Source organism: Paramacrobiotus metropolitanus, unplaced genomic scaffold (assembly GCF_019649055.1).
Source record: "Paramacrobiotus metropolitanus isolate TYO unplaced genomic scaffold, Prichtersi_v1.0 Parri_scaffold0000030, whole genome shotgun sequence".
Taxonomy (NCBI): Eukaryota; Metazoa; Tardigrada; class Eutardigrada; order Parachela; family Macrobiotidae; genus Paramacrobiotus; species Paramacrobiotus metropolitanus.
This window is the reverse complement of record NW_026570250.1, coordinates 768,581-783,112: the sequence shown is the minus strand read 5'-3', so window position 1 is coordinate 783,112 and position 14,532 is coordinate 768,581. Positions and strand designations below refer to the sequence as shown.

General features: G+C 39.7%; 1 protein-coding gene across 3 annotated transcripts; it reads right to left on the bottom strand.

Annotated features, from left to right (window-relative positions):
• Positions 1 to 942: 942 nt before the first annotated feature.
• LOC129588523 (exocyst complex component 5-like) lies at positions 943 to 14,025 on the bottom strand. Of its 3 annotated transcripts, XM_055482772.1 has the most exons (6): positions 13,374 to 14,025; positions 8,857 to 9,225; positions 7,489 to 7,917; positions 5,722 to 5,766; positions 2,079 to 2,201; positions 943 to 1,410 (listed from the first exon to the last, which is right to left on the bottom strand). In XM_055482772.1, exons 1-6 carry the CDS (start codon positions 13,462 to 13,464, stop codon positions 1,232 to 1,234), a joined length of 1,236 nt encoding a protein of 411 aa, XP_055338747.1. In that variant the 5' UTR covers positions 13,465 to 14,025; the 3' UTR covers positions 943 to 1,231. The 3 variants fall into 3 exon arrangements, with proteins under 3 accessions (XP_055338747.1, XP_055338748.1, XP_055338749.1); XM_055482773.1 differs by lacking the exon at positions 5,722 to 5,766 and having other exon boundaries at positions 944 to 1,410; positions 13,374 to 14,024; XM_055482774.1 differs by lacking the exons at positions 943 to 1,410; positions 2,079 to 2,201; positions 5,722 to 5,766 and adding an exon at positions 6,400 to 6,984 and having other exon boundaries at positions 13,374 to 14,018.
• Between the last annotated feature and the right edge of the window lie 507 nt (positions 14,026 to 14,532).

The following is a 14,532-nucleotide window of genomic DNA, read 5'->3' as shown; positions in this document are numbered from 1 at the left end:
CATTATCGAAAACTTGTTACTCCGTCACTTGCTATTACTTTTGCACTATGTCGGTTATTTTACTGACCTTGCCAAGAGTTAAAGTTGTGTATGATAACAAATTCCATAGAGAGGTTTGCTATTCGTTTTTCATGAAATGAAAATACGAACCGCACTTGATGTTGATTTTTGGATTTGGTACGGACCTCACTTGTCAACGAAGGAATGTTGCCGATTTTGTCAAGCACACAATATACCGAGCACTATGTAACATAGCAGTAGTGGATATCACTTAATATAACTATCAAGTGTAAATTTTTTCATATTGACACGAGTACAATACAATTTGGTTGATTTAAAGCCAACGTGTAACACTTCCGCATTGTGATATGTAATTTTCAATGCTCCCACAATTTGTAAATCTTTGTTAGCATCGTACCAGCGTTGCTTAACTTTGCAATGCAAAGAATTCTAAACATGCGAACTGATGGTTAGACTTCAAATTTTCTTTTAACATTTACCCTGTTTATTGCTGGAATAACGCAAAGCTGCGAGAATCTTGAACTGTGTGAAGCGATTTTTTCACATCTAGATCTACAGATAGAAGTACCTATTTCTCTTGCGAGTATACAATAATCTTTGCATTTCGCAAATACAATTCAAAAAAGTTTTAAATATAGCTTACTGTGCGATTATGTGCAATTAAAGTAGCCCATAAACTTGCCATTGATTATGCTTTATGCACACATTTTTAAATCGAAGGAAGCTAGATTTTATCTACGTATTTGGAAAATTCTTTATATTTCTGCTCATTTTTGTGTGGAAAAAGCACAATCAAGCAAAAATCACATTAAAATCAGCTTGAGACCAATTGTAAGACGATACTGCCAATTTATTTGTTTTGAACAAAAATGTCAGCCCAAGAAGCATAACAAATTAAACCCAAAGAAAAACAATTGTAGCTAAACTAAAGCCCGTATGCGAGGTAAATTATCTGGAGCAATAATGCAGCCGCGACTGACATAAAGTAGGATCAAGCCGAATATTAATGCAGCAACAAAAATTCTTTTCTGGAGCAAGTCACATATAGCAAACTAGACGAACACCAGACCGTCATGGAGATCGACAGGAGTAACGGCTTGACACTCATTACGCAATGCCAATTATTAGGAACATAGTTAATTAAGACAAGACGTAAATTCATTATAACGATCAACATCGGAGCACTGCTAAGGATCTAACCGACGTTCAATTAAAGCAGTGCAGAAGCGTCAACAAAGGAAACGGAGCCGGTTTTTGGGCAGGGAGCTGGTGGGTATGCTGTTATAGCTTTGGGATGTGAGATATCCTTCTTGCTGTGCTTCTTCTTCTCCTTACCCGATGCTGCAGATATACAATATCCTTGGGAAGGATTTGACTTTTTGCAGGTATCTGTGTAGGCACATGACGTTTGTTTAATGCGACACACGTTCATAACGCAAATTAAAAATGCGAAAACACAGGAAACAAAAGCAAAGGTAGAGAATGAAGACAAAGGTCATAAATTAAAAGCCGAATTGAATGCAACGGAAATTTGATTCAGCAATAAAATATGATACAGTTTTTATGATCTCTAATTCTAGATACCGCACTGATAAAATGTAATGAGAAAGTTGTTTTGACTGCAATAAGAAATAACCGATTTTCTGTGCCTGCGTTATTTTAGAAACCAATAGGTAAAACAGAAAATAATTTATTTTATTCATAGTAAACTGACCAGCTGTTTCTAGTAATTTTAATTTTGTTTGTACATTCACGTTACCTGCAAGAGCTACTTTAGAAAGATTACACAAACTATGCACCAGAAAATTGGCCATAATTAATGCTCGAAGCCCTGACACCGGGAAGAGAATAGCGTTGCAAGACATATAAATTTAACTGGAAATGTTTGTTCATCGGTGCGGTAATGCATGCTGTCGAAGATATTATTAAATTGTACTCAAACAGCCAGCCGTACGATCACAAGAAATTACGAGGAGGATGACAGTTGAAAAACACAGCACAGCCAGCAGTGTTTTAGGTAGGTGTTTGACTAGGAGAGGGATCAATTTTTGTAGAACCTTTATTGGTCTGACGTAATGCCAGGTACACTAGTCCGCCAATGAGGGATACGGCGATCAGGCATCCAATAACGATCCCCGCAATTTGAGCATTCGTCAATCCCCCGGTCAATATTGACGTCTCTACAAAAGCCGGAAAGAAACAATACATCAAGCGGGCAAAAACTATAGCTGTTTGGTCAGATAAAATACAGGTAGGTATTTTGTATATCGGCCAACGAACAGACGGATCAAGCCGTCACGTAAGTACAATACAACGTATACGCTTGGGGTATATATGTATGTATATACGTATGTGGCGATATATGGTATAGAAATTAGGACAGGACTCCTGGGAGTAACATTATGATGCCGGGCTTACCAGGTATTCGTATACTGTATGTCAGGACTAAATCAATAATTAATAACTCTGGCTCTAATGCTCTCAACCATATGGTTACTTGTCAGAAACGATATTATGTATCATCCATTTTTCAAATGGCTATCGCTTCCCCTTTGCGCTTCTCGTGACTCGCGAAACGGCTGCTTCCATTTATATTACGTTAATTGTGTGAAAGTGCTGCTTGTGTAGGGTATTGAAGTGCCTTTGAACCGATAGCTTTCGCAATTATGAGTTAATTATTCAATTAAGGATCTGGTAATAAACGCATAAGAATAACAAACGCTTTTCCAGTAGCAATCAAAAACTGTAACAGCATAATTAATAATGGATGGGTGGACAGTGGTCAGTTAAGGGACAGTGGAGTCTATTGGAATCAAGAGATGCGTTTGACGGTTTCAGAAATGACAGCCAGATGCCTTTCACTACTTTCAGATGGTGGAAAGAATGCGCGAATTTTTTTGCCGGTTTGGGAATTCCAGGATGTAGCGCACTGTGTCAATCGGTCTGGGTTTTACCGGATCGTACAACACTTGAAAAGTTAAGAGTTATAAGAGTAACATCAACCGTCAATGTAAACAAAATTGGACAGACAAGCTCTTAATGCCGCATGAAACTCCATCAAGCACAAAATAACGTTATAAGATTTTGACGGTAAATGAACATTAAGGGGCAGCCAAATGTTTCTTGTTCAAACAGACCGCTTGTAACGTAATCGCTTCGACACTTTTATGGCCCACTAATAGTACGCTACACTCATAGTTGTCATATTAAATTAACCTACTTCTATCCATTTTAAATTAAAAAAGATTCAGCCACACATAAACAACAGCTGCCGTAATTTGTTGCATATTCTTGCTAAACGCGACTTCCCGAAAGTTGACAAAGCAAACACAACCGCCAAATTGCTAAAATTCTTATATTACTAAAACTGAAATTTTACTGTTATACTATATTTATTATCTATATTATCTAAATGTTATCTATTATCTGTTACGCTTATAATATACCAACCATTGTAGCCGCAAAAATTTCGAACATGTAAGTAAACATAAAGTACCGTACGCGTTGTATCAAAGGCTGGCTTATAGCGCTTCGGTGACGGCAGAATTATTCTGATTTCGGAAGAATTACTACAGTAAATATGCTATTTTGGATTTTTCAAGTTTTAAATTGTTTTCATACCTGTTTAAAATAATTAAATATTATACTATATAAACGTGCTTAAGACGCAAAGATAGAAAATGTATATGTTTTGGATGTCACCCATTGCTGTGATCGGCTGTGACTTTAATTACCACCAGTGCACACATACACAACGACATGGTTGGGAAAATCGACAAATTATAAACACTTAAGGCATTCATGATGTTCCATTTACTAAAGACGCTTTAAATAGAAATCACTTTTAAATTTGATACAGTTCTCCGACTACGTGCCGTTATAGTTTGTTCGAACAATAAATCACGCTAGAAATTGAGTTTTATTGCCACATACGATATTGTTTAAGTGCCAACAGCTGACTATCGTTCCATCAATTCTGGGCACGATTAAAATTTTGAAACATGCAAACCCTTGTGTTCTTAAGTGCTAGCATCTATTACTTGGTATAAAAGCAGCCTGGTTGTTGGAACAATCAATTTTAAAAGAGGATTTACTCGGACGGTCAGTCGGGTGCCCCCTGAGTCATTCTTGGGCAATAAATAACAGGCTACTTAATGTTATATATGATGTGAATCTGTAAATCCCGTTTTATATCCATGATCATAAATTTGTAGCCGCACGGGTGCAAACATTACTCAGTACATCTTCTGTTGCCGGTTTTCCTATTATAGTCAAAGCAGCAAACACCAAACTTTCAAGTCAAATTAAGATAGCCAATCATTCCACTTACTGAAATCATTACTTATTCTACTGCGATGAGTAACTAAAAAGAAAAAGAGAAATATATGAATGGAAATATGCGTATGTAGAAGCAACTTTTTAATTCCTTGTTTTTTATTAATCAGTATCAACTGAAGTGCTAGCATTTTTATTTGGTTGTTGGCTTCAAACATTTAAGCAAAATTTAATTTATCCCGCCACTATGTACTTGTTTTCGTAAAGTTTATAATTAAACAATTGCTTCCGTATAGTGCATATTAATGTCTAGCGCTAATGTCTACATTGTCTAGTGCACTTTGATTTCTGATGTATATATTACTATTAAATCTTCTAAAACCATTGTGTATCGCGCTTTAAACAACCATTTTGTATAAACTAATACACCTGGTAAAGATAGGAATAAACATTTACTATAACAAATGTAATATCGATAAGCGCTAATGCGTACGCGATAACTGCTGACTTTAGTAGCAAAACGTAATGGACATTTCAAAGTGATTGACCAACTACCGCACTGCCAGCATGCATGCAGACACAGCTGCAAACCACGGTAACCTTGCCATTTTCAAGGCCTGAAGCTGTCAAGCATCTGAACAGTTTCCATACGCCATGAATAATAACTCTGCATGTTATTCCACACGCAGAACGCATGTTGAGAACATTTTGCCGGTACCCTCTATTAAATGTCTCTTTGACCTCGGCACGATGCCGTTCGGAAGCCTGATTTCGGCCTTAAAAGGCACTATATGCAAAGCCTTTACTCTGTCCGTTTGCCGGGTTAGAAAATGTTTTCCCCGCCATCGAAACCACTAAGAAGCAGTACTTAGCACAACAACAAAGCTACACAGTAAAAGCATTTTGGAAGATTATTGGCGTTTTTCTTACGAGGTCAACAGATGCAGCGCGGACCCTCACGCATACATGATATAGAACTAGTGTGTGTGCTTTGTATATGTGCGCGGTATTTCATTCCCAGCATCTGGCTTAGTTCCACACTAACCCAATGCCGAGGTAACGGGAGCAGTGATCAAGGCAAGATGGGATCGATTGAATCCACTCCTCTAATATATAGCAAATCTCTAAAAAGCTTTTTCTCCCTGCCTCGACGACGCCCGGCGTCAGTTCATAGCAATGAGTGCACAATGCAGTACAGTGCCGGCGCACAGAGCCACACGGTACACAGCTTACGGTGTGGGCGGCAAGGTTATCCCGTGCAGATCCTTTTTTCAATTAACTGACTTCTCTATGGGCATTGATTTTTCTGGTTGCAGTCGAAAGGGATATACCCGATCGTTGTGGATAAACATTGCCGTTTCGATTTTGTTCGAGTATTGACTAAGGCCTTTTAGGAAAAAGTGTGTATCCTCTATATGCACTTACCGGCGTCGCTGTTAACCAATGCCGTCGCGCTACTTCTTAAAGCTTCTGTAAAAACCCAAGAAAGCTTGACAATACGGGACAAAATACAATGGTTGTTTACCAAGTTGTTGCCAACCAGGCAGCTCAAAAAATGCCATTTCAACGTAATTTCATCAATAAAAAATGCAAAAAATTATTAATAAAAATATTACAAATAACATAGCGCCTTGTTTTCGGCTATCTGCAACGCACTGAAAAGAGTAATGATCCTTGAAACAATTTTACTAAGTAAAAAATGTGGAGAAGGATAGAATAGCGCGGGGATGGTCATGAAAAGAAAGAACAGGAAGACGAGAAATGTACAGATTGCGCAAGCGGAGCGTGCTACAACAAGCAAGCGTGCAGAAATCAGCCGCCCCCAGCAAACACAACATCAGTCAGTCAATACCCATTCGCAAAGTAATCAACTGCTTTGACAGCATCAAAAAACGATACAATTAACTAAAGTGACGATTCGATAATTGATTTATCCTGTGAGAGTATGTGGTGCATCGTATGGAGCTTTGCGCTGTTTCAGTGAGCATTAGCACTAAGCAAACATAGATGGCATAATAGCCGGTAAACTGCACTTCCTGTTATCCACAAGGAAACGACGAGGGTTGGTATAGGCTATAGCTGTATTCTGATAGCGGGTACTACTTTGTATTTCATAGTTTATAACTTTAATAAAATGTTTGAAAGACTATCGCTAAGCATGATTAGGTGATAAACCAAAATCCAGCCATGATGAAACTAGCCTTTCTAAAGCACATAAAATCTTTCTGGACAGAATCCGAAATTATATCCACGGTGTGGTGATCATTATTTGCAAAACAATGGACATGGTAAACAATATTATGCTGAGTACCCAGATTGATTTGGATACTATATAGACGATGGTGAATTTGGTGCAAAAAGTGAAACGGAAACGGTGCGTCGAAAAACATCTAGTGTGGCATATGAAAAATTCGATGTGAAACGCGGAAATGCAGTGTGCAACCGGTGATGTTATTTAGTGAAGAGTTCCAGAGTGCATGTAAAGGAAAAGTGCAGATAGAGAGAAGGTAACCAACAGCACAAGACCGGAAAGAGTGTTCCCTTCACCACCAGAATTCGGACCTTTAGTTGTGGGCTTATCAGAAGCAGAGCTAGCTGCCGAAACTTTAGCCGCAACTGGAGGGATAGTCGTAGTTGTGGTCGTAGTAGTTGTAGTGGTCGTAGTAGTAGTTGTTGTTGTAGCCGTTGCTACAGATTAGATCATTGCACTATTATTACGTCAGCTAGCTTATAAAGAACCACTAATTACAACAAAAGTAATCAGGCTTATAAAAATCACCTGTTACAATAAACAAATTCATATACATAAACCTGTTCTTCTCATAATGTCAAGAAATATAATACCTCGTACACTTTTGTGGCTATCCAATAAATAGCAAACAAAAAACCAGACAACAAAAATTTCAAAAAAACGTTTATTATTAAGATATGAATTTAAATGTAAGTTTATTATTAAGTATGAGCACAACGTTGTATATGACGAGTAGTCCATATGCAGTTTGAGGTTAACGGGTTAAAATTTCCATCCGATTAAAATTGTACAGATCCAGAAAATCACGAAACACTTCAGCGCGCTATTTATGTGTATAACTGCCGTAATGGAACTTAAAATTTCTTTGGCATGCTGCCTTATGGAATCAAAATCGCAGTGTCCCTAATTGCAGTGTTTTAAAATTGGGCTGATGAACTTACTTGTGGTGGGCAGGAGGAACTGTATGCTGAGCGAGCTGGTGTTGTCGCACGTCCCATTAGCCACTGAGGCTTTACAATCAATGGTAAGTGATTTACTGCGCAGCAGATTGTCCGCTGCCTCCAATGTGAACCAGGCATCCAGTGTCCGCTGTACATAACCATGATCTCCCGGGCTTTCCCGCAAATTTTCCCAGTCAGGTTTGTACAAATTCAGGCCAGGAATACTAATGCTGATCCCGGCTTCCGGATACGATACCGCCGAGCAGCGCACCATTATGCGTGTCCCTCGAAGAAATGTCAGTGTACTGCCGGTGGCGGATGATAAAGTGATATTGGTGATGTTATTGTTGTTGTTCCCACTTTTCTCAACCATTGCCGGACCGGGAGACGTGCTATTAATAACGGCCACATCAACAGTTTCCGGACAAGCTGCAACCAACATCAACAGTCAAACCGCCCATTAATCATTTTGTCACTAATCCACAAAAGTCATCATTATCATGATTAGACGCTACTCCACCCATGCGACTGCTTTTAAAAGCTTTAATGTTTAAAGTGTTATTTGGGAAATTGCTCCCATGCAGATTCTCTGCTTATAGACAATTTTTCGTAATATAATTCAATTACGTAACATTCGGGCGACGAAAAGTGAACTTAGCAAAATTAGAATTGAATTCTAATTGGAATAACCGTCACCACGAATTAAGTATTTAATGGAGGACATGAGTCTGTTGCGATCAAAATAATTTATTTAGGTGGCCTATTTTAATTCGTGTTTATATCCCAGTTCTTGGTATTGCAACGTATCAGTGCAGCACTTTTTGGCTCCAGTTAATTTATGTAAACCCATGAAAATAGTTAAAAAAATGATCTTTAAGAGGAGTACAGTATACGAGTGTTGTGCCCTGATTAAGTACAACTATATACTGCATGTTTATTATGATGTGATGCCTACGTACGAGCCAGAAATTGAGTATTACGTAATAACCTGAAAACAACGGAAGCTGTGCATGTGCTTTTTGACAGAACATGATACCAAAGCATTGAAAGCAATATTCTCATGAAAAAAATAAGGTTTTATCCGGAAAAATAATTATGGTCTATAATTATTTCATACAATATAATTGTAATTAAATATTATTAGAATGAGATGGGTAAAGCACAACCCGATGAAAAAACACATTGACCGGTTAAATTGTAGTACTCCGTACACTGCCGGAAGGAATTACCATATGAACAAGTAGAAAGCACTGCGCAACAAACACAAGTAAACATCATATTTTGATAATGAATATTGATATGATCTTAATCAATACCTAGCCACCACACGTAGGTTTATTTATAAAGTTGTTTATCCGACAACCTTACCTACGACCTTCAAGCGTGTTTCCGATACGATCGGCTTAATGCCTGCCGATAGCGTCAGATCGCAAATGTAATTTGCCTCATCCTTAAAGGTCACGTTAGGTAATCGAATTTGCGGTTGATCCTGGATGGCGAAGGTAATATTCCTGTCCTTCCATTCGTTCTGGGGCATCATGGTTTTATGGGAGAACATGTGCAGGAAGGTGAAGACAATATAGTCGCTGGTCTGGTGATCTTTGAACCATCGCACCGAAAAGATCTCAGTGACGTTATTGCCCGTGGAATTATCGCCGCTGGCTCTCGCAGCATCATAACCATTACAAGAGATTATGGCAGGACTTCCCAGTATAGCATAGACGGTATTTTGTTCACCTGCAACAGATTTAGGCTCTTCAAGTGCTACCGGAAGGATGCGCTGTTGCAGTGCGTAGCGTGGCTGATCCTTTAAAAATCTTAGTACATCGTCGACCATTAGTGATGTATCCAGCAATGATAAATTGGAATTATGAAAAAACACAGCGACTCCTACAGGATAAAATTGTATGCTTATATTTAACGATTTATTAAAATTTTCGTGCTTTTATATATTTTTATTTGCCGTGCACGTAACAACTGTTGTTTTTTTTGCAGTTATTAGAGTTTTGCTCATGCAGTCAACAGCACTGATGCTATAGAAGAATTAGCCGCATGACTACTAATAATTAGGCTGGGCAGTAGCAAGCACCAATTTGCCGGCAATTCGAAATGACTTTGACAGTGTTATTTTGGTGCCAGTTTGACATTCCTGACCATCGTTCCTTTCTTTCGGGGTTAAAAAGATCAAATTCACTGTTGCATTTTTTCGTGAACTATGCCATCCAGAAACCGTTTTAGCACACGACTGTAAAAGGATGACAACTGTCGTACATATCAAAAACGAACACTGAACTTCATGCTCCATTACGCTTACGATGACCAGTGAACGGGTTCGCAGTTTAAGCCGTTGATAGCTGCTAAAACTGTCGATTAAACTCACTGACATGTTTGCTTATTGCAAGTGGTTAGAGCACCGCAAAAAAACTTGAAGTCACATGTGAATTCCGGTAGCATGGGAAGACTTACAAACTCGAACAGTTACTCGTACTAGACTACCTGAGTAGAGGAAATAAAATAGTTTAAAATGAAGTTGTAACGTGTAACTTAAAATATTCTTTTGGCTTTTAATTAATCACCAACATCAATTATGATAAATTTGTCAAACAATTTATGATTCTGTAGACATTATTTACTAAACTATAAACGTGTTCCACGATAGAAGTACTGTACTTTGTTTTCACCATTAAAATTTCCTGTAATCAAACAAAAGAAAAGTACTAGCTGCAGAATTTAGGTAAGGAAATGTTTCAGGCAAATCTCAAGCCCATCGCAGCCGGCAAATATCTGCAGCAGCAATAAAGATTATTCGTTATTATCGTTTGCGTTTTCCATTAGGTCTTAATGAGCAGCCCGGGACAGTTTCATCGGAACTTTAAACGCCCGTAAGTACGACTGTATGGGTATATACTGCGATAAAAGGAAGCTTCGACGAGTTAGGTAATCAGTCATTCGCATCACTGCCTGAGAACTTGAACATACTGTTTATAATCAGAGGAGTTAACCCTAACGTGAACTCTGTCAAACTTTTTTATAAATTAATAATGAGTCGAACAATGAAAAACAGCAGGTGCTGAATAAAGCAGCGCTTTGTTCATTAATGATCAACACACCAGCACACCAGCCGTAATCCATAATGCCGACCCCATCAACACAGCAACCGGTCACTTTATTTGGCACGCAATATATATTGACTGGAAACCTTCTCCCGTCCCGGCCCTATCCGGCATCCTGAATAGGTGTGTAGTGTCGACTAGCGCGCGAGGAGGAAACTGAGTCAGTCGATCAGGAGAGTGTTGCAGACGCAACCTGGCATGTGTGTGTGTATGTTTATGTAATCATCCATACGTCCATACATACCACTGACTAATCCGTCTGGCACGTCGCTGGACACACACCCGGCAACTGACCGTTAATCGGCTCGGCTGCCAGTATATATCCGGCCCGCGCTCCGTGCCAGCTTTATTGAGCACCATTCGGGAAACGGCCACCAGACTGTCTACTGCCACTCAGGACTAAAGGAGAAATGGTGTAAAATGCAGGAAAAGTGTTCCAATTATCGGAGCGGAGTGCGCAGCTTAATGACACTTAGCCACGCGACACTGCTTCCTATTATTTGCAACAGTACACTCGCGGGCCTCCGCGCGCTCTGCACAGCGCGGCCAATGGCACGCTGTGCGTTTTTCATGTCGATGGGAATATTCTCACCAAGGACTTCTCATGATCCTTACGCATCTCTTTTCACAAATTGTTGTGCAAATCTTTTTGTTCTATGGGACCTCTTTTGAGGAACCTTTCAGTCGCATCCGTAGCCAGCACGTTGCCGGTTTTGCTCAATTATTTTTAATTGTGCGGAAAAGCGCCGGTGTGTCTTCCGCTGCCTCGCAGGGATCACAATTAATTCCAGCTCAAATAAGCAGTTATGGATTAAGTTACGTGATGTAACAGTAATCAAGACCGCACCTCTATAAAATAAAAAATCCATGCTATATCAATTGACATTGTCAATGACTAACGCACAAAAACAGTATATTTTCTGAATTTTTTTAAGAGAAAACCATTGACTGGCAAAAGACGCCAACTGAAAATAATTAAAGGATATTCACAATTAAATCTTATAAGAGAAATTTATTAGATACTATCCAATTTCCCGACTGAATATGTAATTCCATAAACCATTATTGTGTGAATGGGTTATGATGGTTTTAAAGTTGAGTATGTAGAGTTTGATGGTGGATGAGTGTATCATCAAGTGTACGTAGCCGTACAATGGACCCCGATCATTTCTACAGCACCTAACACTGCCGGTCATTATTTTCGTTATGAAAGCCTGTAGAGAGTCAATAAAAGAAAGCGACACTAATCCTGTTCCTTCACTTCCATTAATCCCAACACGATACCCAAGCATATTTCATAATCAATAATGAGGATTAACAGCCCAGCTCGTACGGCATAAGGACATTACGGACAGCAGACAACAGCAGAACACACATCAGATATCTGTACACAACTCGACAATTCCGCCACTGTGGCCTCTTGTGGCCAGCGAAATATCTTAATGTACACAACCTACACCAGCAGCAGATCGCTCATTTTTATTCTATCCTCCTCCGCCATTTCGGCTTAATCGAGCTCGCATTATATCGGCATTGTTTTAATTTTCCGAGGGCTGCCGGTCAAGTAGCCGTGCATGAATGCTCAAACACCTACACACGCACACGCTAAGCGGAAAAAGCACCTTGTTTTCTCATTTTCCAAAGTGCACAGTTCTCAGTTGCAGGAGCCTGGGTGAAAATTTAAAAATTCTTATACTGTAAATATGTTAGGGCATTAATCGATAATTTAATTAGGCGTGCACACAGCCCCGTGCTCTGTATTCACACACATCATTAGAACAAATTGCTTATTATCCTCGCGTAATCCATTGGATCACTGCCTGGCTTTTCCGTTTCGCAAACCGTTTATGTACACAGGCAATCTGCGCTAATTTTTGCTTTGGTACATACTGTAGCAAGAGAGAGTCTATAGATTTTGCCGGTGTTTGCTCGTTGCACAACAGACACAATATGCTAACCAACTGACCAAGTTAGCCGGTACCGCGCCGATGACCGCCCGTAAAAAACCGCTGTTCCTCTGATAATTTATGTTTATGCACAAAAATGAACAGCATGTTTTCTGCTTTTCTGCACAATGTCAGGGAGGAGTATACTCGTGCTGTTTTTAATAATACCAGAGAACAGCAATTTCCCCTCTCGACGAACTAGATTAAGCGCTACGCTTTTTCCGGGACGGATACGCCCTTTCTTCATAGCCGACAGACACTGTGTTTAATCAACACAGATGCAGCAGCATCACTGCGGTATACACTTTGAGCGTTTCAGATCTCATAGGGCAAAAAAGCATCAGTGAGCAAGGGAGTTTTTTCCGCATTTCTCATACGGCTCACTAATTAGAGGTCGATGTTTATAATTCTATGGAGAGAAAAAAAAGCTACCGGTATCTTTCATTAGTGCTTGCTGTGCATTAAAGCGTGGAAGCTGTGCACCGTATACAGTCAGAAGGGCTTTTATCAAACGGTAAAACAGGCATTGTACCCCTGATTTTCCATCCGGTGTGACCTAATTTTTTAGCATTTTCGGTATTTCCAATGCTGCAACCAGCCGCAGCATCAGCATGAAACAAGATCGATAGTATGCTGAACAAACAGTGCTGTTAAAGGAAAAGACATTGAGTCCACACACACGCGCGGTTCTACCTGTGCTGCTCCGGTTTGCGATCGTGTGCTGTGTGCATGTTTGTATGAGCACATAGGTATTTTGGAATCACCACGTCAATACCGTAATAAAATTATCCGCCAAGGAAAAAATGCGTACCGCAAACTGGCTTACCTTCAACACAATGCAGGCGGCAGTATGCAAGGAGAAACGAGAGAATAATAATACTGCACGATGGCTTCAGTGACCACCGTAGTCGGAACATTGTGGACAGGCGATTTCCGTTACACACTCATAGATCCATAGACAAATGGTCACTGGACCACCATAAACAATGCAGCAAAGCAAGCTTCTTCGTTATATATGCGAAGTTTTAAAAGGTTTTCAAGAAGAACCCAAGGGCATCCAGATTTTCCGCGGAATCACCGATTTGCGCTTGAAAGGATGAAAGAATTTTCGAGAGATAGAGTCATAATTCTAACGGAACTGACGAGCATATGTGGACTGGAGGGTATATGAAAGCGGAGATTTCATTCCTGTGCTGGTTGGTATAGACAACGTATGGATCGTTGATTTCTGTAATGCTTCAACAGATCGAGCGCGAAACCAGCAAGAGGTGGATACATGTCAATGCCAGCCAATCAGCAGCCGAGTGACCATTCGGCATTCGACAACGGTGGATGCGGCGCTGTGGTTACAACGGAAATATATACCTCGACTGGGGTACAAAATGTTTATCGACGCTTTACGCTCATTATCACACAAGTGTTTTCTCGATAGTTCGTACAAATTTCCTTTTTTATGCATCCGTAGCACCGTCGACCTTCCGACACCAACTTATGTCCTTAACTGCAGGAAAAGCTGGTTGGATGCTATGTTACCGGTACATTTGGCGTACAATTGCCGGAAAACCGGAAAAATTTTCAGTAATTAATTAATTACTGGCTCCCTACCGTGAAAGTAATAACGCGAAATTTGTTTGTTATCTGCGATTGTACTGCTGCGGGCGTTCAGTAATCAGGCAGTTTCGCAGCACACTTATTCGGGCTGGTTTTGTGAATTTCTTGATTATTTCCTTGATTTTAAGCAGGAACAGTTATACATACAAATTTCCAACTAGTGGCTGAATAAATCTATTAAGCGCCATAAGCGGTATGCGTAACGTGTGTGGTACGTTAGTGCATTTTGCAGTTCTGACAACCTGTGCACTATGTGGCTGGAACAATAATTATATCACTATAATTATACATACGTCGCTTGCGAAAAAGCACTCGTTTAAAGCAAATTCAATATATTCTTGCAAATTGTTGTACAGAGAAAGATCCGTGTTAAA